Source organism: Pipistrellus hanaki (assembly GCF_964339955.1).
Source record: "Pipistrellus hanaki genome assembly, chromosome: 19".
NCBI lineage: Eukaryota > Metazoa > Chordata > Mammalia > Chiroptera > Vespertilionidae > Pipistrellus > Pipistrellus hanaki.
Genome location: NC_140521.1, coordinates 22,411,187 through 22,433,671, shown reverse-complemented (window position 1 = coordinate 22,433,671; position 22,485 = coordinate 22,411,187). Strand labels below are relative to the sequence as shown.

The 22,485-nt window shown below is 51.3% G+C and overlaps 1 protein-coding gene across 2 annotated transcripts; it reads right to left on the bottom strand.

Annotated features, from left to right (window-relative positions):
• Positions 1 to 1,476: 1,476 nt before the first annotated feature.
• UNC119B (unc-119 lipid binding chaperone B) lies at positions 1,477 to 14,328 on the bottom strand. 2 transcript variants are annotated; one of them, XM_084868380.1, is made up of 5 exons: positions 14,039 to 14,328; positions 9,761 to 9,885; positions 7,858 to 7,955; positions 7,569 to 7,741; positions 1,477 to 5,791 (listed from the first exon to the last, which is right to left on the bottom strand). In XM_084868380.1, the coding sequence occupies exons 1-5, from the start codon at positions 14,280 to 14,282 to the stop codon at positions 5,679 to 5,681; spliced, it is 753 nt and encodes a 250-aa protein (XP_084724506.1). In that variant the 5' UTR covers positions 14,283 to 14,328; the 3' UTR covers positions 1,477 to 5,678. The 2 variants fall into 2 exon arrangements, with proteins under 2 accessions (XP_084724506.1, XP_084724505.1); XM_084868379.1 differs by having other exon boundaries at positions 7,858 to 7,969; positions 9,772 to 9,885; positions 14,039 to 14,327.
• Positions 14,329 to 22,485: the final 8,157 nt, after the last annotated feature.

Sequence of the window (22,485 nt, the reverse complement as noted above, 5' to 3'; positions counted from 1 at the left end):
CTAGAAGGCAAGAGAATCCAGAAAATTGAAGATAATGTAAGAAACCTCTGGGACAACTTTAAGCGAACCAACATCAGAATTATGGGGGTCCCAGAAGATGAGAGAGAGCAAGATATCGAAAACATACTGAAAGAAATAGTGACAGAAAACTTCCCCCACCTGGTGAAAGAATTAGACTTACAAGTCCAGGAAGCGCACAGAACTCCAAACAAAAGGAATCCAAAGAGGACCACACGGAGACATCTCATAATTAAAATTCCAAGAGCAAAAGACAAAGAGAGAATATTAAAAGCAGCAAGAGCAATGAAGGTAGTTACCTATAAAGGAGCACCTATAAGATTGTCAGCTGATTTCTCAACAGAAACCATGCAGGCCAGACGGGAATGGCAAGAAATATTCAAGGTGATGAATAGTAAGAACCTACAGCCAAAGATAATCTATCCAGCAAAGCTATCACTCAGAATCGAAGGTCAGATAAAGAGCTTCACTAATAAAAAAAAGCTTAAGGAGTTCATCACCACCAAACCAGAATTATATGAATTGCTGAAGGGGGTTCTTTCAGAAGAGAAAGTAAACAAAGATAAAAATTATGAACAACAAATACGTAACTATCAACAAGTGAATCTAAAAACCAAGGAAATTAAAAAAAAAAAATCTGATGAACAATATTAACTTGAATATAATAGAATCAGAGGTATGAAAGGGGAGTGAACTGACGATTCTTGGGGAAAAGGGGAGAGGGGGGCGTGGGAAGAGACTGAACATAAACTGTGCACCTATGGATGAGGACAATGGGGAGTGGGGAAAGGGCAGAGGGTGGGGTGGGAACCTGGTGGAGGAGAGCAATGGTGGGGGGGAGGGGGAAAGGAACATTTGTAATAATATGAACAATAAAAATTTATTAAAAAAAAAAAAAAAATGAAGGTAACGTCTTACAGCCCTGATGTGCAGACACTGTGCACTGAGGTTCAGGAGCAAAAATCCCATTCACCAGGTAAATTAAATATTTTAATTAGCTATTAATTTGCAAAAATATATTTTACATTGTTAAGTGAAAAAATCCTTTTTTTCTTCAGATTGACAGCTAACTGCACAATCTGGTATATAGCATTAAGGTAAGAAACAATATATGCAGTGTTATATTTGTTTTAAATGTCGCAATGGTTTTGTGGCTCCCAGGTTTTTTTTTCCTTCGAAAACGGGTCCAAGTGGCTCTTTATGTCTTAAAGGTTGCCGACCCCTGCTCTAGTTAAAGCACACCTTCACTTTTAAATGTGTATATAAATTTTTACTTCTTAAAGGCCCCCAACAAAATAAAGCAAAAATATTCAACCTAAAGCCAATACGGTTCCTCAACCACCCAGACACCAGCTGTGCTGTTTACACCAGCTGTGCTGTTTACAGAAAGGCCACCCCACCCCACACCTGCTCCCGCCAGAACACAAGGAGCGCAGCCAGGAGACAAGAGGGCACATATACTGTGAAAATCTTTATTTCTGTCTCTTGTGGCAAAATAACATTTTATACAAATTAGTCACCTCGTTTACTTTGGACACAAAGACAATAAAACGGGAACGGGGGAGATGTGCAGCCCTCCCCAGGAGGCCGCTGCCCCGGCCAGGCCCTGCTCCGCTGCCGTGAGTGCGACAGAAAGGCGGGGGCCCACACGCCGTGCACACGCCGTGCACAGGCCGTGGCGGAGCCGCAGCGGACTCCGGGGCGGATGTGCTGGGGACACACATGGAGGGCACGGGCCACGGCGAGGAGGAGCGGAGGCTCCTCCCTCAGGAGCCCGCGGGGCCTCTCCCTTCCCTTCCCGCCCCTCCCGGCCGTTACCTTGGCCTTTCCCTCCTAAGCTCCAAGGACCCTCTGCCTCTGTAACTTGTTTCCTGAGCCCACGCAGTGCAGATGGCTCACTTCTACTTTCTCTTGTAATTTGAAAAAAACCTTTTTTTTGACATGAAGTATGACCCCCCCTCCAGGGCACTGCATCGTGGGGAGGAACTTCGGTAGTTACGTGACACATGAAACCAAACACTTCATCTACTTCTACCTGGGCCGAGTGGCCATTCTTCTGTTCAAATCTGGTTACAAGCATGGACTGTCCCACACACCCAGTGATCCATCCAAAAATAAGGATTGCAGCCTAAATTCCAAATACCAGAGACTGAGAGTCTGGAGCCTTGCCGAAGGGAAAACCTTGATCTTGAACCTTTATTGTGATGTTTCAAACAGGGCATTCTCTGTCCTCATCTGTTGTGGTTATAAAACAATTTGCAAAACAGAAAAAAATAAAACTGGAATGAGGATCTCAAGTGAAGTAAGAGGAGGAAGGACACATCAGGTCACTGATGCTGCTTATATTCTGTAAAACAGGTTTACGGGGAAAGCAGACTTTCCCACGTCAATGACTACATGACCTTGTGAAGCAGCAAGCCCACCTCTGCCAGACCCTCTGGGCGAACACGGCCCGTTACAGGGAATGTAACGTGATGGCTCCGCGGCACCGTCAGGAGTCTCACGCACTGGCACGGCGTCTGTGCGTGATTTCTAGCACAGTCCCCGGGCCCACCGGAAGGAGAGCACCCGGGAGCCCCAGCTGGCAGGACACACTAAGGCGGGACTCGCCTTGTTTGTACATTAGACACAGCCTAGGATGTCCTCTCACAAATGAGTTCCACTTTCAACTGAAAAAACAGGCGGAAGATTCCCCCGTCCCTGCCATTTCAAGGATCACCAGTCTGTGGTAAGACCCAGCATTCCAAAGTCCTGCCCTTACTTGGGAATCGGATGCCCAAAGACACTGTGTCCTCAGGAAGTCCGAGGCCCCTGAAAACGGCCTTCTCTGCACGGTAACTGCGCTAACTGCGAAGGAGAGGGCAGCCAGAGCCAGTTCCTCTGAGCACAGACTACAACAAAGCAGGGTCTTCTTTGGAGAACTAGAAGTGCATCTGAGCCCAAAGGCCTCAGGGAAGAGAGAGGCGTTCCCGGGAGATTCCAAGGCAGAGGGACAAGAGCAGGACAGGAGAGGCAGCGGGCCCCACGCCACCGGGCGGCCGCCAGCCCCAAGGCGATCTCCTCCAGGAGCCGTCTCCCATTGCCAGCTCTGAGAGAGCATGCAGGGGCTCTTTTGTTGTTGTTAATTCCTCTCCCACGCACATTTCCCCCCATTGATTTTTAGAGAGTGTGGAAGGGAGGGGGAGAGACTCAGAGAGAAATACTGATATGAGAGAGACTAATCAATTGGTTGCCTTCTGCACATGCCCTGAGACCAGGCCTGGGCTGGGGATCAAACCTGCCACTGAGGTACATGCCCTGGACTGAAATTGAATCCGGGACCCTTCAGTCCTTGGGCCAACGTTCTACCCACTGAACCTACCAGCCAGGCTGCAGGGCCGTTTTCCTCCCATTGTATTACCCACAGATAACTGCACCAACAGTCCAGGTTCCTCACTAGCGTTGGCCTCCAGCCCTGATTCAACTTTTGATTGGTTCAGATACTTTCAGAGAAAGTATGACTTCCAATTCTCTGCCCAATTCAGGAACAAAAACTTGAACTACAAACTCACCCTGGTTAACACCCAGAGTGGTGATGCTTCTCAATATTCCCTGAGCAGGGGCCCCAGAAACCAGTCTCAGGTACAGAGCACCAGATCCGGGCACAGAGGACAGCCAACCCTGTCCTACTGGGCAGTGTGAGCGCTTGGCCTCCAAGTGGTCTCCAGGGAGACTAAGGCAAGCTGGTGGGGAGAGGACACCGCGCTTCCTGCCTGAGTGCCTGCCCCTCTGCCCTGCTGGCCCTCGTCCTCGCAAAGCTCACTGTGTGCAGCTAAGAGCCGTCGCACACAAACCAGTCTGCCCTGGGCCACGTTTCCAAGGCACCCTCTACTGAGCAGAACTCGAGGCACTCCAAAAACCACTCCTGACGCAAACCAAACATCAAACGGGAGGAACTCTCCTGATCGGGTCGTCACAGACGGGGCTTCTGAAGCTCGACAGGCGAGGTGCTAGCGGAGCCAAATGAGGGCAAGAGGCAGAGCTGCCGTCTGCCTGCGGGCGGGCGGATGGGGGGCGGGGGCGCGGCAGCCTCCCCAGCAGCGTGGGGGGCAGAGCCCACGTAAGGCACCTGGGTTTGTATCCGCTCCAGGGCTGAGACTCCAGGTCTGCAGGTGCTGGGCCTCCCTTCCCTCATTGGTCGGACCCAGGGCTGGCACACAGGGCTAACCCAGGGCTTTCTCGATGAGAAAGCATCAGCATCTGGCACAGCCCAGACTCCAGCCTGGTACATAGCACCAGGCTGAGGCTCAAGACCGCTCACGCTCCAGAATCCAAACGGGAGCCACGCCGGTCCATGAACGCACAGGGGCTGCTGTGGCCCAGTGCGGCCCCCTTCCCTGGCCCTCGGCCTTCCTCCCCAGGGCGTGGGAAGCAGCTGTCCTGTCAGTCAGTCGGTGACAGGACTATCACACATGCCTGGGCCCACCCTGCAGCGCCTGCCATCAGTGCTACAGCCTGGCCACAGCAGCCGTCTCACAGCGCCGAGCATCACCCGCCAGACTGCCACAGGGGCGGAGGCGGCGAGTCCATCCGACAAAGGCCCGAGGATCGAAGTAGCAGGACGGGCAAGGAAGCTTTTCTGAGCACACATCTCCGGCACAGGCGAAACACCCAAAGATTCCAAGGACCAGATCTGCATTCCTTAGCTCTGACCTGCCCGATGGTTCCAGAAACTACGGCAACAGAAAGGCAGACAGAAAACCCTCAGTAAGACCAAAGTTTTAGAGGCAAACCAGGCCCAAAGCCAGGCCTCCGGGCTACGCGGAGCGGCCTAAACGGCTGCAGGTGACTGCACAGCCTCAACCTGAGCCAGAGCCGCTGGCCTGAGCTGTGCTGGCAGAAGGCTAACCGCAGGTCACACTGACGTCTCACACAACCTCCCAAAGAGGCCTGGAAAGAACATGAGGCCTGCTCTGCCACAAGGGAGATGACTTCCAAAGTGAAACCTTTCCGTTTCAGAAGGTCCCCGATCAGGAGCCAGCAGCAGGGCAAGCTCCTCTCCCCACCAGGATGAGGGCGGACGGCCCTGCCAGCTGACCCCGTGCGGCCCCGGGGGACTGCCTGGGACCTTGCAGGTAGACAGGTGAGCGGCCTCTCCACAGTGTGGCAGCCTTACCGGCCCACGGGCCTCAAGGCGCCGTTCCTCCCCTCCACCCCCTTTCAAGTTTCTTCCCATTTGGTTTATAACTGCGCAGGCTGAGTCCGACTGTGCCGATGGCAGCCTCAGAAACAGGAGAAGATGCCGGCAGAGGCTGGCCCCGCTTCTCACAGCACCCAGGACCTGCAGGGCGCAGAGCCTCCTTGCCCGGGCACTGCTCGTCAGGACAACCACTAGGCAGCTATAACTACATGAAAATAATCTTTCTTTTTTAATCTGGACTTGAGGAACCTTATCCTAATCTTCACTATATAGTACCTCTGACCTAAGGGCAGGGGAAAGAGGGAAGAGGAAATACTGGGGAAGGAACACAGCTCTGCCTGGCACCTCTCTCGAAGCACCGAAAACTGCCCCCAGCCGTGGCTTCCTGGGCCAGGTCCCAGGCGCGTGACATCCGGCAGCTTTAACCTTCCAGGTGCCAGGACCATGGCGGCGGCCGAGCACTCCCCGTCAGTCCCACGCGTTACTGGCCTCCGTTATAGGCATAGTCGGCCTTGTTGTGCATTATCAGCTTGTTGTCAACAAAGTAGAAGCTGTCAGAACGGGTCTCGTAGGGATTTTCAATCATCAGACGAACTGCAAGTGAGGGAAAGCAAAACAGACTTAATTGTGAGTCTGCCCATGAGCCAGGTGAAAAAGCTTAGCATCCCGCGACAATGCATAAACCGGTCCTTCCGGAAAATATGAGCACTCTCCCAGAATAATGAGGTCGGAACGGGGAGCCAGCCCTTGAGAGGGGAGAACTGGAGCCCACAGAGGCCTCAAAACGGAACTGAGATCCACTGCACATACGATGCACTCAACTCGCTGACAGGCCCTGCCTGGCCACCCGGCCTGATTCTGGGTCCGCCCAGGAGAACGTGCCTACCCTCCTGCCCACATGGACCCCAGCAACTATTTACTCAGCGCCTCTCTGCTCCCCTAGACATTCTGGTCCGAATACAAAAAGCTATGACTCCCGAGGCCACGGCCACGGGCCCCCCTGGCAACCAGAGAAACCCTAGGTGATGTGAGTGCAGGGGCACGGAGGGCAAGGAGCCCATTCCAGAGACAGCTCAGTGTTAGCCTGGAAATGATGAGCCAAAGGTGTGTCTGTCCTGGGATCCAGACCTCAGACGCCCTTACCAGGCTGAGGTGAGCTGTCACACAGTCACTCCTGCCAGCCCGGAGGTAAAGAGTCTTTGGGAGAAGGTGTGCTGAACAGGTGACGCTGACTGGGTGCGTCTCTTTGGACCCACCCGACCTGAGCTCCTTGGCTTATGTGCAGAATCTGGCCTCCACACTCCCCGCTTGTTGACTCAAGAGGAAAAGTCATGGTAAAAACTTGAAATGCTACATAATATCTCTCACAAGGAGCTATGGATCCAGGCCACCTGAGGGAGCAGGTTCAAACAGGATCAGAGGCTGTCCTGACCCCGCTCACGCCCCAGCAGTCCTCCCCAGGCCCCCCCCCCCCCCCGCCCCGCCCCGAACAGCACCACCACACGAGTAGAGTATCTAGCCGTCAGAATGACAGTTTTAAGTACCTTCAGATTCTGAGAAAACCAGTCCATATACGTAGATCCTTCCCCACCTACCAACTAAACCCCACTATTCACAGGACCCCACGCACACCCTCATTGTTCCAGGAACATTTTCTAACAGAGGAGGCGAACCTGCGAGGTAGACCAAAGTCACAGAAACGGAAAAGGCCTGTTCTTCCCCTCGGAAGTCCACCTCTTCTCTTGCCTCGGCCCCTCTCTCCGGGGCCTTCCCAGTTCCTCCTCCACACAACTATGGATTCTCTTCCGAAGACACTGCTCCCGCTGCGCCACTCCTGCTCCAAACCTGACACCTGTGCCAGCGCCCTCTCTCCTAATGGCTCTATTCTAACCGTCTGTCCAATCACTCTTCTACTTGCAGAGACTGAGCAAGAGGAGGTCCTGAGACCTATGGTTCTATTTAGCCCCCGGGTTCACGTCTGGCTGTGGTGAGGGGAAAAGTGAGAGTGCCGAGCAGGTACCACGACTAACAGCGGACAGGAGAGGCGCTTCACTAATGAGAGTCCCTCAGAGTCTGGATGGTGATGGGCTCCTCTCACCTCCCTCCGCCATCCCTTTCCCACAGCAGGGGCGGGGCGGGGAAGGGGCAGCCTGTGTTTTTAAACCTCCCAAGCTCCCAAGCGGGCAGTGTCCGGTTTGAAACATGAGATCGGAGAGGCAGGAAATGAGAAGCCTGAGGTCAAATGAGTAGAGATGGCTGCATCCTGTCACATTTCCCTCCTCTGCAAAATGCGGGCACTGGACCAGATGGATCTCAGGGTTGTTCCTTCTGGCCCCAAAACCTAGAATGCTGTGCAGTCAGGGATACGTACTGACATCCTCAGAGAGCTGGGGAAACTCGTAGATATGTTCACACGTGTTCCTGCTGCTGGGGATGCAGAAGCCGAAATCAAAGTCAAAGTTTTTCAGCAAGCACTCCCGGAAGTAGTGCCGTTCGATCATCCGGAAGTTTGACACAGGCTTGTCTCCCACGGTGAACTCCACCCTGCCAAATAAATCTCTGTGAGCCCTCGCTGTCTCCTCCACCTCTACAGCCAACCCGCCGAGAGCACTCTGCCCTGCAAACAAGCAGGAAGCCTCCCCGGAAAGGCTGGTACTCACGTAGCCCCGACTGTCCGGAGGCGAAGAAACGCTGGTGTGAACTGATAGCGGACAAAGCGTCCTGCGCTGGTGTCCGCATCTCCACCGGCCTCCTCCTCCTCCTCCTCTTGGTCTGAAAGGGGACACAGAATCATGAGCGCATCATCTCAGCACCACCTCCCTCGGAGGTCCACCTCTTCTCTTGCCTGACTCTCACCAGTCAGACCAGCCTTGGCCAGCATGACCAGTGGTTAGAGTGATGGCCCACAACTGAAAAGTCTCCAGTTCAATTCCTGGTCAAGAGCATGTACCTGGGTTGCAGGTTCCTTGCCTCAGTCAGGCAGGTATGGGAGGCAACCAATTGATGTGGCTCTCTCATATCGATGTCTGTCTATCTGTCTGTCTGTCTCTCTCTCTTTCTCTCTCTCTCTCTCCCTCCTTCCCTTCCACTCTCTAGAATCAATGGAAAAAAATATCCTTGGGTGAGGATTAACAAAAAACAAAAAACAGAGTCAGACCAAATCTTCTCAGGGATTCCAGCCCATCAGAGAAAGTGCTGCTGGAGGGAACTGCCTCAGGGTGAGCCTGGTCTGAGTCAATCAAGAGGAAAATTAAAGGAAAAGGCTGGAGAGGTGGAAAGCAGTTTATCTGCAGTGTCTGCTGCTGACGTTCTTGAGGCCGCTCCGTGTTGCACTGCAATGACTACTCTGAGCCCAGTCTAGTTCTAATCCGCACACGTGAGTAGTCAGCCAGTCCCAGGATCCCAGAAACATCCTCAGTATAAGGCATGTGGTACGGGGTATGGACTCTCAGCCCAGGAAACAGCTGGCCCCGGCCCTCCCAAACAAGCTTAGCGCCCACAAGCTCGAGCCTTCAGGTGCCTGATCAGTACCAGACTATGGCAGCATAAAACATACTGGGTGGGTGCTGGGGGTGGGAGTGCCAGGGAGAGGTCAATGGGGAAAAGGGAGACATAGTAATACTTTAAATAATAAAGAATTAAAGGAAAAAAATGAAAAGAGCCAACACAAAGACACAAAAACATACTGGGAGGGGTGAGACTCTAACCTTGAGTATGGACTACTAGCCCGAGATGGACTTTCTCAGGAAAGTCTTTGGACTCACCAAATTTACAGGCCCTTTCTGAGTAGAAAGCAGGATGAGAAGAGCTTTGCAGGAAGACTACACAGACCATGCCGATACTCTGAAGGGATCTGTGCTGGTGTTCTAACAACCACCTCCAGGGGGCGCTAAATCTCCAGTGTTGCGCTCCAAAGGCAGTGTGGTCCCCCATCCAGAAATGAATCACCCTGAAACTGTGTCACAGCACAGGAAGCTCTAGTCAAGGCCAATTTAAAGAACCCCAAGGAGATGAGTTCATAGGCCTGGGCTTTCTGTTCATCCAGAAAACGGTGCAGATTGAAATCCAAACGAAGACTTACTGGGAAATAGGAGACACTGCTTAAAGAAGAGAGTGAGAAGCCAGGTGAGCTGCCTCATGGTCGGGGGTGGAATCAGCAGTATCACCCTTCTAGAGTGTCCCTAAGACTCAGGCTCAAGTGAGCTTTTCTCCTTAGAGTTCCATTTCACGACTCCTTTCCTACGGGGAGGCAATGTGGTAAGGTGAAGGAGCGTAAGACTTTAGAAAAGTCACTTGGGAATTCTGGGCCTCAGTTTCCTTATTTGTAAACTGGGAACAGTAACTCCTGCCGGCGGTGTGAGGATCACATGAGCTGGGACACACAGACAGCACACAGCAACCAGCAAGCACCGCCTCTCCTCTCAGCGTCACACCAGCAGGTCCGCAGGCCCGGCTTCGGGAGGTCACGGAGAGGGACACGCTGGGGTCCGAGACACGGGAGGCAAAGGCCACAACAACGCCAACTCCAAAGCCTTCTGCTCCAACTATCAGCGACATGGCCACCAGCGGCTTACCTGAGACACAGGGCTTAGCAATCTCAAACAGCACTGTCCCTGTCTCCAAATCGCGAATTTTGAAGCGGGTGAAATCAATACTGTAGATGTTGTCTTCGGGTTTACATAAATAATCTGAAAGTGAGAGAGACCGTGCCATAAATAACTCTCCAAAATTAGCACACACTTCCCAAGTTGTGAGGCAAACTCAAGTTTTTTCTTACACAGTTCGCGTAAAATATATACAAAAACTTATAAGCAAAGTTGTGGGTGGAGAGAACTGGGGAACCCACGGGAAAAAAAGTCCATGGACTTGGTGTGGATGGAAGATTACTAAACATTTTTAGGAACAGGAATAAAAGGGAATTTCTTTGTAAATACCTCAAAAATGGCCTCCAAACTGTTTCTTCATGATCAACTTGGATGCCCCAAAAGGGAATTTTTTTTCCCCATTGATTTTTTTTTTTTTTAAGAGAGTGGAAGGGAGGGAAAGAGGGAGAAACATCGATGTGAAAGAGACACATCAATTGGTTGCCTCCCGCAAACTCCCCGACCTAATCAAACCTGCAACCCAGGTACACCATGCTCCTGACTGGGATTCGAACCTGTGACACCAGGTGACACCAACCAGTGAGAACACTGGTCAGGGCAGGCAGAATTTTTTTAAAACTTCATTTTAAAACACTATGGCTAGCATGGTGCTTACTATTTTTTTAAAAAAATATTTGTATTCATTTCAGAGAGGAAAGGAAAGGGGGAGAGAGAGAGAGATAGAAACATCAATGATTGGTTGGCTCCTGCATGCCCCCCAGGGGGGATCGAGCCCACAACCTAGGCATGTGCCCTTGACTGGAATCGAACCTGGGACCTTTCAGTCCACAGGTTCAATCTATCCACTGAGCCAAACCAGCTAGGGCACATAGTGCTTATTTACCAAAATATCACAAAGCAGAGACCAGCAAATTTTTCCTTAAAGGGCCAGATCACGACGATTTAGGCTTTGCAGCCATTCAGTCTCTGTCACAGCTAGTCAGCTCTCACTGGAGCGCAAAGCAGCAGCAGACAAAACGGACGAGCACGGCTGTGTTCTAACAACTATTTATGGACAGAATCAGGAATCTGATATAACCATGTGAGCAAGATAGTATTCCTCCCATCCCAACTATTTCAAAATGGAAGAACCATTCTTAACTCGTGGGCTATACAGTCAGGTGGCAGCCACACCTGCACAGGCAGCAGGCAGACATGGTGGTGAGGGTTTAGGCCAGGGGTCCTCAAACTTTTTAAAGTGGGGGCCAGATCACGGTCCCTCAGAGAGCTGGAGGGCCGGACTATATGAACTACTAATTCCTACTGTAACACCTCGGCTGCGCTCACTGCCCAAAAAACCTGGCGGGCCGGATCAGACTCCTCTGCGGGCCGCATGTGGCCCGCGGGCCATAGTTTGAAGACGCCTGGTTTAGGCCAAAGTGAGGAAGAGCCCACAACGACTGAGCAGCTAATCAAATGCACCTATTGATCACAGAAAATGTCACTGACTCCTTTCTTCCATAACTCCTCCCAGCGTTTTCACAACTCCTTCTGTCACTTTATCTCCCCTGTGTGTGTTACTTGTTTCATGTTTTCCCAGCTGGCTCTCCCATAAGATGGCAAACTTGAGAGCTCCTGATTATTCTGTAACTCCTACGAAGGCCTTAGCACTTTCAGCGGGTACTCAACAGCAGGTCTGTTGCTGAACGGAACAGACTTGAAGTGTAACAAGTGTCGCCGAAACCAGTTTGGCTCAGTGGATAGAGCGGACTGAGGGGTCCTGGGTTCGATTCCAGTCAAGAGCATGTACCTTGGTTGCAGGCACATCTCCGGTGGGGGGTGTGCAGGAGGCAGCTGATGGATGTTTCTCTCTTATCAATGTTTCTAACTCTATATCCCTTTCCCTTCCTCTCTGAAAAAAAAAAATCAATAAAATGTGTTTAAAAAAAAAAAAGAGTAACAAGCGCTGGCCAGGCGGCTCAGCTGGAGTGTTGTCCCCGGCACGGAAAGGTCGAGGGGTCAATTCCCAGGCCGGGCACAAACCTAGGTTGTGAGTTTGGTCCTATCCAGGTGTGCACAGGAGGCAACAGATCAATGTTCTCCCTCACGTCAATATTTCTCTTTCTTCTGTCCCTCTCTCTAAAATCAATGAACATATATCCCCAGGCCCTAGCCGGTTTGGCTCAGTAATAGAGTGTCGGCCTGCTGACTGAAGGGTCCTGGTTTGATTCCGGTCAAGGGCATGTACTTTGGTTGCAGACTCCTACCCAGCCCCGGCCCTGGTCAGGGCTCGTGCAGGAGGCAATCTGTCACATTGTTATTTCTCTGTTTTTCCCTTTCTCTTCCACTCTCTCTAAAAATCAGTGGAAAAATATCCTTGGGTGATGATATACATCAGGTGGATTTAAAAACACACACAACAGGCCCTAGCTGGTTTGGCTCAGTGCATAGAGCACTGGCCTTTGGACTGAAAGGTCCCGTGCTCAATTCCAGTCAAGGGCACAGGCCTGGGTTGAAGGCTCCATCCCCAGGAGGGGGTGTGCAGGAGGCAGCCCATCAATGATGTCTCCCATCAATGATGTTTCTATCTTTCCCTTCCTCTCTGAAATCAATAAAAATATATTTTAAATAAATAAAATAAAAACACACAACAGTAACCAAACGCAGAGGTCACCGAGCTGACCCCTGGCTTTCTCCAGAAGCGGCAGAGCACCAATCCCAAGCTCCCACACAGGACCTGAGGCCCCCAGGATGCTGCTTGGGGCCGGGTGGTAGAATGGCCTGTTTCACCCTTGATCTCAGGAGAAAGCACGAGGTTAGAAAGATGAGCTCTTCTGTACCTTCAGATCCCAAATAAAACTGGGTCAGACCGAAGCAGCTTTCTCACAAGGTTTCAAAGAACATGAGCAGACCTTCTAAGATACACTCAGGTACACAAAAGACAGTCCCAGCTCAGTGATGAAGCATGGGGACATCAAACTATCCACAATCAAACGGAAATGCTTAGGAGATGGGAGTCCCCTTAGAGTCTGGGCCAAGGCCCCCCACCCAGACTCCCATCCCCAAATCACGGAACTGCCGCCTGCTCCCCAGGTACCCGCGGCCCGAGGCTCAGTAAAGCAATTCAGATAACAGTCAGCCTGAGGCCCATCAGGGAGAGCTGGGGCGGCAGGGGGATGGGCCGGGACCTGACCAGGCGACTGTAAATTCTTGGGGGGAGGGGAGGGGAGGGGAGGGGACAGGGAGGGGGGGAGAAGAACAGCAGGAGAAAGGACGTCCAGCGAGGGCTTGGCTTGGAAGAAAAACGGAGGCGACCCAGGTTTGGGTTTGGGCAGTATCTCTCCCACCTCCCTTTTATCAATGAAAAGGGGAAGGGTGGCTGCATTTTATGCCTGAAAGGCAGTTCTGAAACCCTGCCACACTTCTTAATTCACTCGAACAAGTGTCAAAAGCAGGATGCACATTTCAGATTTCGCACATACACTGAAAGTTTTGTGTTTTTTTTTAATGTGGCACTATTTTAAATTTGCATAAAATGCCACGGGCCGCGCGTTTGAAGGAGGCAGAGCCACCTGCACACAAAGGGGGAGGCGTGGGGCCAGGGGGGCGGGGGCCGGGCGGGCTGGGAAGGGTGGAGGGAAACGGGCAGGGCCGGGCTGCCAGGCGGCGCAGACGGACGGGGGGCTGGGGGGCTGAGGGGCTGGCGGGGGGCTGGGGGGCTGAGGGGCTGGGGGCTGAGGGGCTGGCGGGGGGCTGAGGGGCTGGCGGGGGACTGGGGGCTGAGGGGCTGGCGGGGGGCTGGGGGCTGGGGAGCTAGCGGGGGGCTGAGGGGCTGGCGGGGGGCTGGGGGCTGAGGGGCTGGCGGGGGGCTGAGGGGCTGGCGGGGGGCTGAGGGGCTGGCGGGGGGCTGAGGGGCTGGCGGGCGGGAGCGCCGCGGAGGCGGGGGCTTCCAGCAGGAGGGGCAGGGGCCCGCGAACCGGGGTCGGGAGGACCCGGGGAAGGAAGAGGCCCCGCCAGCCGAGTCCCGCTGAGGAGGGAACGGCCGGCCTGAGGGCAGCGGCAGGGGCGGCCGGCGGGGCCGGACCGGGAAGGCAGTTAAGCCCGGGGACCCTCCCAGCCACGGCGCGGGCTGGCGGGGCGCAGGCCCGGCGCGGACTCCGGGCAGCGCCTCCGGCCGGGGGGGGAGGCGAGCGGGCTCCGCGCGGGCGCGAGGGGAGGGCGTGTCGGCGCGAGGGGAGGGCGCGGCGCCCGCACTCACTCTCCGTGACCCGGCCGAGGCGCAGGACGTGCTCGGGCCGGATGGCGTCCAGGGCCAGCAGCTCCTGCTCCGTAACCGCTGCCCCGAGGCCGTCGTCGGCCGCGTGGTGGGGCGCCTGCCGCCGCGCCTTGAGTCGGTTCAGGACGCCGCCGCCCGCCTTCTTCTTCTCCTCCTTGCCAGCCACCAGCCCCCGGGGCCCGGCCGTCGAGCCCGCGCCCGCCGCTTTCGGGTTCGACCCGCTCATCGCTCCGGCGCCAAGATGGCCGCCACCTCCGCAGCGCCGTAACTATGGAGAGGGGGCGTGGCCGTCGCCTGGGGGCGTGGCCGCGGCACCTGGGAGGCGGGGTCTCGGCCTGGGCGGGGGGCGGGGCCGCCGGGCCGGCCCTTCCCCAGTCCTGTTCCGGCCAGGTGGTGGGTCCTGGGCTTGTCTGGAAATGCAGTACCCCCATACTCTATCAGGACCCCAAAGGCACCCCAAGTGTTTTTAAAATACCTCGTACGGTCAAGTGACTGTTATGTAAATTGTGGACCAGGCGAAAATCTGGAGAAAATGGCTTTTAATCTGCACCAGACAAGGTAAGTTAAAAGTGCTTGCTATGCTAAAGCAGCTTTCCAATTACACTGTCATTCCTAAACCCTTTGGGCTAGGCACTGACTGGGCTACGGGAAATATAAAATGAATGAGGTTAGGGGTTTGTGTCTGCCTTATTCACCACTATTTTGGGTAGTCTAGCTATCGCCAACACACGTGGTAGGTGCCCTAATAGTGATTATTGATTGGATGAATGAGTGACTGAGGGAAGGGGAGCCTGGACAGTAGCCTGCTATGAGGAGCTCCGTTTGTTGGGAAGACTGTGGAGTACGTAATTCATTGAGTGGCCCTTCCTCTTGACCAGCCCAATGAGTGGATGAACAGAGTGCTGACTGCTGCAGAGGCACCTCCAGCAAAGGTGCTTCCGGAGTACACAGGGTGGCCTGGGGGTCAGGGAGAGGCTTCACGGCTGACTTCTGCAGGAGCCTTGGAAGTTAACTGTGATTCCACCAATTGGAGAAGATGGGTTGGGATGAAGGAAAGGCTGCCTTTCTTTCTTTCTTTCTCTTTCTTTCTTTCTTTCTTTCTTTCTTCCTTCTTTCTTTCTTTCTTTCTTCCTTTCTTTCTTTCTTTTTTAATATATTTTATTGATTTTTTACAGAGAGGAAGGGAGAGAGATAGCTAGAAACGTCGATGAGAGAGAAACATCGACCAGCTGCCTCTTGTACAACCCCTACCGGGGATGTGCCGGCAACCATCGTTGACCAGAATCGAACCTGGGATCTTTCAGTCCGCAGACCGATGCTCTACCACTGAGCCAAACCGGTTTGGCAGGCTGCCTTTCTATACCCCCGTGGCTCCTTCTCTAGGGATTCTGGATCCACATTCTTGTGATGCAGCGTGTCTGCTGGGCCCGATTTCACCTCAGACAGGCCAGAGTGAAACTCTCCCCGCCCCAGGGGGAGCCCCTCTCACCTGACGGGCGGGGTTGGGAGGAGGTGACAGGCCTAGCCTGGTTCTTGGACAAAATCCAAACCTGACTCCACCCGGTTGCCCAGCTTGGGACAGTATGTGGCCAGGTTCCTATCTGAATGCTGTCCTGTCTTTGGGAGATTACCACCGGGTGGCACTTACCAAACCATTCAGGGAAATTTTCATAGATGTGTACAAAGAATGAAAGTCTTTCCCTTTGCAAACAAGTCTTTTTAAGCCACTCGCAGTGAGTGGTTACTGAAGAATCTCCAGAACTTTTAATATGCTACTCGATGGTGAACCATCAAGAGGGGTTTTCACAGCCACTTCCCACTCACGTGCTCACTGGATTTTTGTTCTCAGGGCACCAGGACTAGAGTTACCGGGACCCCAGCTTATCTCTTTCTGGGAACAACAAATGTATTAACCCCTTTACTTACTAGTCCACATCCAAGAACTTAGCCTTCATGTAAGCACTAAGATTTTTTACTGCAGGACCATTTGTAACATTTTAAAAATTACTAAGGCTCTGGCTGGTGTTGCTCAGTGGCGACCTGGCTAGCGGTTCTCAATCTGTGGGTCACAATCCACAGGTTGAGAACCGCTGCTGTAGAGCCTAAGACCATGGGAAAACACAGATATTTACATTAAGATTCATTAACAGTAGCAAAATTAGTTATGAAGTAGCAACGAAAATAATTTTATGGTTGGGGGTCACCACAACATGAGGGACTGTATTAAAGGGTCGTGGCATTAGAAAGGTGGAGAACCACTGGGCTAGAGTGTCATCCTGCAAGACGGAGGGTCCCAGGTTTGATTCCTAGTCAAGGGCACATACCCCAGTTGCAGGTTCATTCCTGGTCCTGTTGTGGTGCATGTGGGAGTCAACAAATCAATGTGTCTCTCACATCAATGCTTCTCTCTCTCTCTTTTTCCCTCCCTCCCTTCAGCTCTCTCTAAAAATCAATGGAAAAAATATCCTGGGATGAGGATTAACAAAAATAAAATAAAAATAAGAAATTACCATAAATTACAGTTGCATTCATGTTATGCAGCTATTAAAAAGAATGAGATACAACTATATGGACTAGCATGGAGAGATCTCAAAGAGATATTAAGACGGGCAGGAAAGTAGAATCCCATTTGTTTAATACAAAAGGTATATAAATATACAGATGTGTATTTGTAACTGCAATGGAAGGGGTTTAGATATTAAGGGTTAACCATGGTTCCTTCTGGGAAGGGACTAAAAGAGGACTTATTCACCTATGTTACTATTTAGAGCTACTTCTGTGCTATTTTATCACAACAAGCGTTTGATCAAGGGCTGCTTGTGTATTTATATAAAAAGAATCTTAGGATCTATTTCTGGAAGGCTGAGGCTAAGCAAAATAGCCTATTTTCTCTTAAAATTAAAAGCAACCTCAATCTAAATCACTTTTTTTTCTGTTAAAAAATGTTAAATAAATACTTGCCATATAAGGACCTGGGGTCTCTCTAGTCACTACCTATGAATTGTGGTTAAAAGAAAAAGACTATGTCTTTAGGAAAGCAGAAAACACAAAAAAGAAAAATATACATTTATATATCCTCTTTTTAAAAAGGAGTAGGAAAAAATAGGATCGTAGCTTCTAATCTCCCTAAGGTATATCAAAAGCCTCTTTTTAAATAAGTTTTTTTAATGAGCACTTAATCATTTGATAAAATTGTTGATAGAGATAATCTGAAGACAAATTATATATGTTTCAAATTTATAAATAGAGAAATAAAGATTTTAAAATAATGCCAAAAAAATAAAAATGTTTTTTAAAAAGTGCATAAACTGCCCTGCCAGCCTGGCTCAGTGCTTGAGCATCAACCTATGATCCAGGAGGCTGGGTTTGATTCAAGTCAGGGCACAAGCCCAGGGTGTGGGCTCAATCCCCAGTAAGGTGTGCATGATTCCCATTATTGGTATTTCTATCTCTCTCCCTCCTTTCTCTAAAAATCAATAAAAATATATTTAAAAAGAAAAAAAAAAGTACATATACTAGTACCCCATTTGAAGGAAAAAGGGAAATTGAGGTTTACCATATATATAAAAGCCCAAGCTTTTGACCAAATGACCAAATGACCAGAATGACCGGTCGCTATGACATGCACTGACCACCAGGGGGCAGATGCTCAACACAGGAGCTTAGCCAGAAGCTGGGCTCACAGCTGGTGAGTGCAGCTGTGGCAGTGGGAGCCTCTCCTGCCTCTGTGGTCTTGCCAGGCACAGTGGGGGCCGGGATGAGTGGCAGTGGAGCTGTGCCCGCCCCAGCTGTGGCTCCTCCCCGGCTGTCTGCTGCTTCAGCACTGCTGTGTTCCTCAGGGGGATGTCAGACTGCCAGGTTTCAGCTGATCCCTGGCCTGTGGGGATTCGACATCCCCCGAGGGGTCCCAGATTACAAGAGCATGCGGGCCAGGCTGAGGAACCCCACCTGTGCACAAATTCATGCGCCAGGCCTCTAGGATTAATAGCCCCTAGGTTTCCCTTTGTTGAACCTGGGAGGACTGGAGTAGAAAGCCTGGCTTCCCTCCCGCCCCTGGGTGCTCTGCGAGTCCCTCTCCTTCACTGCGTTCTCACTGAGAGCGGAGACAATGCCTGGGTTCCAGCGCAGACAGGCAGTCTGCCTCAATCAGGCCAGGCGGGCGGGGCCCAGAGCTGGTGCAGCCAAGGTAAGCAAGATACCAGAGGGCTTTTCTCTGCAGAGGCTGAGAAGTTCAGTCCTCCTTCCTATCGCCTCCCTAAGGTGGCCTGCATCACGTCAGGCTGGGGCTGCAGGCGTGCCTTGTAGCCTGGGCCTGAGAGCTAATCATTTCCCCAGTACCCATGGCACTTCTCTCGCTGGCCGAGGGCTATTCTGTAAAAGCATGAACTTATTATTTATATCCCATCTACTTCCAAAAGGGCTTCTGGCATATTCCAAAGTCACAAAGCACAAGATTGGTGAGTGAAAATTCATGTAGCCTTGTCATAGGCAGTACTTTCAAAAATTTTAAAGCATATACTGTTGATCCAGTGATTCCTTAATGAAATTCTAAAAAAACTTGCATATATGCACAATAAATGTTTAAATATGTGTGTGTGTGTGTGTGTGTGTACATAGATATAAAAATACATATAAAACAAAAGGTACACACCAAACTGTCTCCTGTATTGTCCTCTAGGGAATAGAGTAGTAGGAAAGATGAGTTTTTACATTTTGCACACCATATAATTTTCAAAATGTACTTATTATATTTATTATTTTAAAAATGTTTTTATTGATTTCAGAGAGATGAAGGGAGAGGGAGAAAAACATCGCTGATGAGAGAGAATCATTGATTGGCTGCCTCCTGCACACCCCCTACTTGGGATCCAGTCCACAATCTGGACATGTGCCCTGACAGGGAATCGAACCGTGACCTCCTGGTTCATGGGTCAATACTCAACCACTAAGCCACACTGGCTGTGCTATTTATACATTTTATATCACTAAGTCTTCTTTTAAATTATTATTTTTATTTTAAATCTTTATTGTTGGGAGTATTTCAGATGTTCCTTTTTCTCCCCATTGTCCCCCTGCACTAGGTTCCTGCCCTACCTCAGGCCTTCCCCACCCTATTGTCTCTGTCCATTGGTAAAATAAATCCTATATAATAAAAGGGTAATATGTAAATTGACAAACTGCGAAACTACTGGTCGCTCTGTCATGCACTGACCACCAGGGGGCAGACACTCAATGCAGGAGCTGCCCCCAGGCCAGCAGGCTCCGATCCCCCGATGGTGAATGGGGAACTGGGGGTGGGTGGCAGTGGGGAATGGGGCCAGCTGCTGGCAGCCAGGAAGATGGCCCTGATTACAGGCCAGGCCTAGGGGCCATATCCATGCATGAATTTCGTGCACCGGACCTCTAGTATGCATAAGATCTCCGGTTAATCTCTTCTCACCCCCACTACCTCCCTCCCGAGATTCATCAGTCTGTTCCATGTTTCCATGCCTCTGATTCTATTTTATTCATCAGTTTGTTTATTAGATATCCCTCCCGATTAAAGAAACGCCACACATGGGTGTCAGACCAGCCCATTCCACCCCTTCGCCCTTCCTACCAGGTTCAATACGCTTTCTTCTTTACTTCTCTAGTTGTAGCATTTCTATTCAGCCAGATTTCAGGTAGTTCTGAATGATCGTTGTTCGGTATTTTAGCTGTAATTTTGATGTGATTGTGGGAGGCGTTTACCTACACTGCCATCTTGGTTCTCTCACATCACTAAGTCTTAAAAGATCACTTTCTTTTTCAGAGAAAGAATAACATAATAGGCCAGCCAGTGTTGCTCAGTGGGTTAAATCTAACCAAAAGGTTGCTGGTTAGATTCCCGTTCTGGGTACATATGGAAGGCAGCCAATCCATGCTTCTATCTCACACTGTTTCTCTTTGTCTTAAAAAAAAAATTTAGCCGGGACCTGTTTGGCTCAGTGGATAGAGCATCGGCCTGCGGACTGAAAGGTCCCGGGTTTGATTCCGGGCAAGGGCATGTACCTTGGTTGTGGGCACATCCCCAGTAGGGGGTGTGCAAGAGGCAGCTGATCGATGATTCTCTCTCATCGATGTTTCTAACTTTCTATCCCTCTCTCTTCATCTCTGTGAAAAATCAATAAAATATATATTTTTTAAAAAATTAAAAAATATATATGTATGTATATATATGTGTGTGTATATATATATGTAGATATATTTATGTATATTTATGTATGTATGTATGTTGTGGCATTAAGAGCACAGCCTTTGTGGCCATTCTTCGCGGTGCCACTTGCCAGCTCTGTGACTCTGGGAGCCTTTGTCTCCTCATGATAAGTGAGGCGAGTCACACGTCGTTCCTGAGGGCGTGAAGGGGGATGGAAAGCAGCACCGGAAAGCAAGAGGCTGGTGCCGGGGCATGCGGAGGAGCCTCAGAACGGCTGCTAAGCCCACCTTCCGGTGCCTCTCCCCGGACCCGCTCGCTGCTGAGGCAGCACAGTGGGCAGGGAGCAGCCATGGAACTGGGTGGGAAAGTGCAGCAACTGAAAAGAACACTCAAGTCAGAGCTGAGAGAAAAGGAACTAGGGACCCAGCCTCGAGGAAGCAAGAGCTGGATTCAAGTGGAAGCAGTGAGGAAGCCCAGGGGAGCTAGTCCTGGTGCAAGGCCTAAGCCAAAAAGCAAGCGGGAATCCTCAGACTGTACCAGTGGCTAGCAGCAAACAGCCCGGCCAACTCGGGCCAGAGGCCTGGGCAAGCGCCTTCCGTCTCCAGTTGCTAGAGAGCAGAGGCAAGCCGGCTCCAGAACCTCCCGGCCCCACCTCTTCTGCCTTGACCCCTCACCACTGCTATAGCAACAACTTTCCAGTAAATGTTGGAAAGACTCATCTCTCTTCCTCTGTGGGGGATGCGGGGGGTGGGGTACCAAGTATGAAGAAAGGTCCGACACACCGGCTCCAGCCGACCCGGAGCCTGATTTCCTCAGCAGATTACGATCTGGACCCAAGCAGTGGTTTAACCCGGCCCCCGGCACTCGGCCCAAGATCTTGTCAGACAATTTCCCTCCCTGCAACTCCCTAGAGCAGGGCTTCTTCAGGTCTCTTCCCCAGTTGGCAGGCCAGGCAAAGCTACTGGGAATAGTAACAGCTAAATCCGAATCAGTAAAGAACGCCAGTTATGGGTGGGCTCACGCTAAGAAAGAAGCTCTGTGGGCCTCCAGGCTCACTTGGGCCCGGAGAACAGATCCATCAACACTGGCCTCATTCTTCAAGCCGAGCACCGAATTCTGCCCTTCAGGGGTAACAGGGACGCAGCCAAACTATCCTCCCTCACCCAAAACCAGCGGCCTCCATCCCTGCTTGTAGAATACAGCAGGTAGGCTCTGGAGCCATGTCCGAGCATCATGGGAAATGGGAGGCAGTAGAGTAATGACTAAGAGCACGAGTACTCATGTAAAATCCCAGCTCTGCCTCCGAGTTGTGTGGCTTTGGGCAAGTAACTTCACCTCTTAAAGGCTAATGCCACCTGGTTTGGTGAAGAGTGAACAGAGATGACGTCTGTAAAAGTGCTTGGCACTGCCAGCTTATCCATGTCAGGGCTCAGGAAAGGATGCCTACCCTCGTTATCCATAAGCCTCAGGAGAACAGGCTCGCGGGCAGAGACTGGGTGAGTCCCGGCTGGGATACATTATCGAAGCTTTTTGGGTTTCTGTCCTCAGCTGTAAACGTGGCAGATAAACGACAGAGGGGAAATCCTCCCTGCTCTTCCTGCCCCCTCCCAATTATTCTCAACACTGGCAACCAGAAAAGGAGCAAGCAGGGAACTGTCCCATGGCTTAGCGTGCCACAAGCCACGGTGGACGCTGAGGGGGAAGAAAGGGGGGGAGAGGCAGAGAGGCCCAGTGTGCCTTAGGAGAGAGACAGTCATGGTCTGGTGTCCAGTGAAAGTGGAAACAAAACAAAAGGTTTATTTTTCCTCGAGGGTGCTATTGGTTGACCTGCCAGACATGGTTTTACAGAACTTCAGTTCCTTAGCCAAACAGTCCAGCAAAAAGTAAAGTAAATGTGCCTAGCCGTGTGGCTCAGTGGTTGAGCATCATCCCATGAACCAGGAGATTACAGTTCAATTCCCGGTCAGGGCACATGCCTGGGTTTCAGGCTCCATCCCCAGAAGGGGGTGTGCAGGAGGCAGTCGATCAATATTTCTCTCTCATTGATGTTTCTCTCTCTCTCTCTCACTCTCCATTGCTCTTTCTGAAATCAATAAAAAAATTAATTTCTTAAAAAGCAGGAGATGTGGCTAAATGGACAAAAGCTCCCACACTCTTCACAGAGCCTGTGCAGCCAAATGGGCCCAGGGTCTCCCTTTTCCCACCTCCCCACCTCACCTCTTTGCAATCAAGTTCAAACTCAATCCCAACAGAG

What these genes read in the sequence shown, in the direction of transcription:
- UNC119B (XM_084868379.1), bottom strand. Translation starts at nt 14,282, where the DNA reads ATGAGCGGGTCGAACCCGAAAGCGGCGGGCGCGGGCTCGACGGCCGGG. An exon ending in CCTCGGCCGGGTCACGGAGA is followed by an intron (nt 9,886 to 14,038) that starts GTGAGTGCGGGC and finishes TCTCACTTTCAG; the next exon opens with ATTATTTATGTAAACCCGAA. An exon ending in CTCCGGACAGTCGGGGCTAC is followed by an intron (nt 7,742 to 7,857) that starts GTGAGTACCAGC and finishes TTTATTTGGCAG; the next exon opens with GGTGGAGTTCACCGTGGGAG.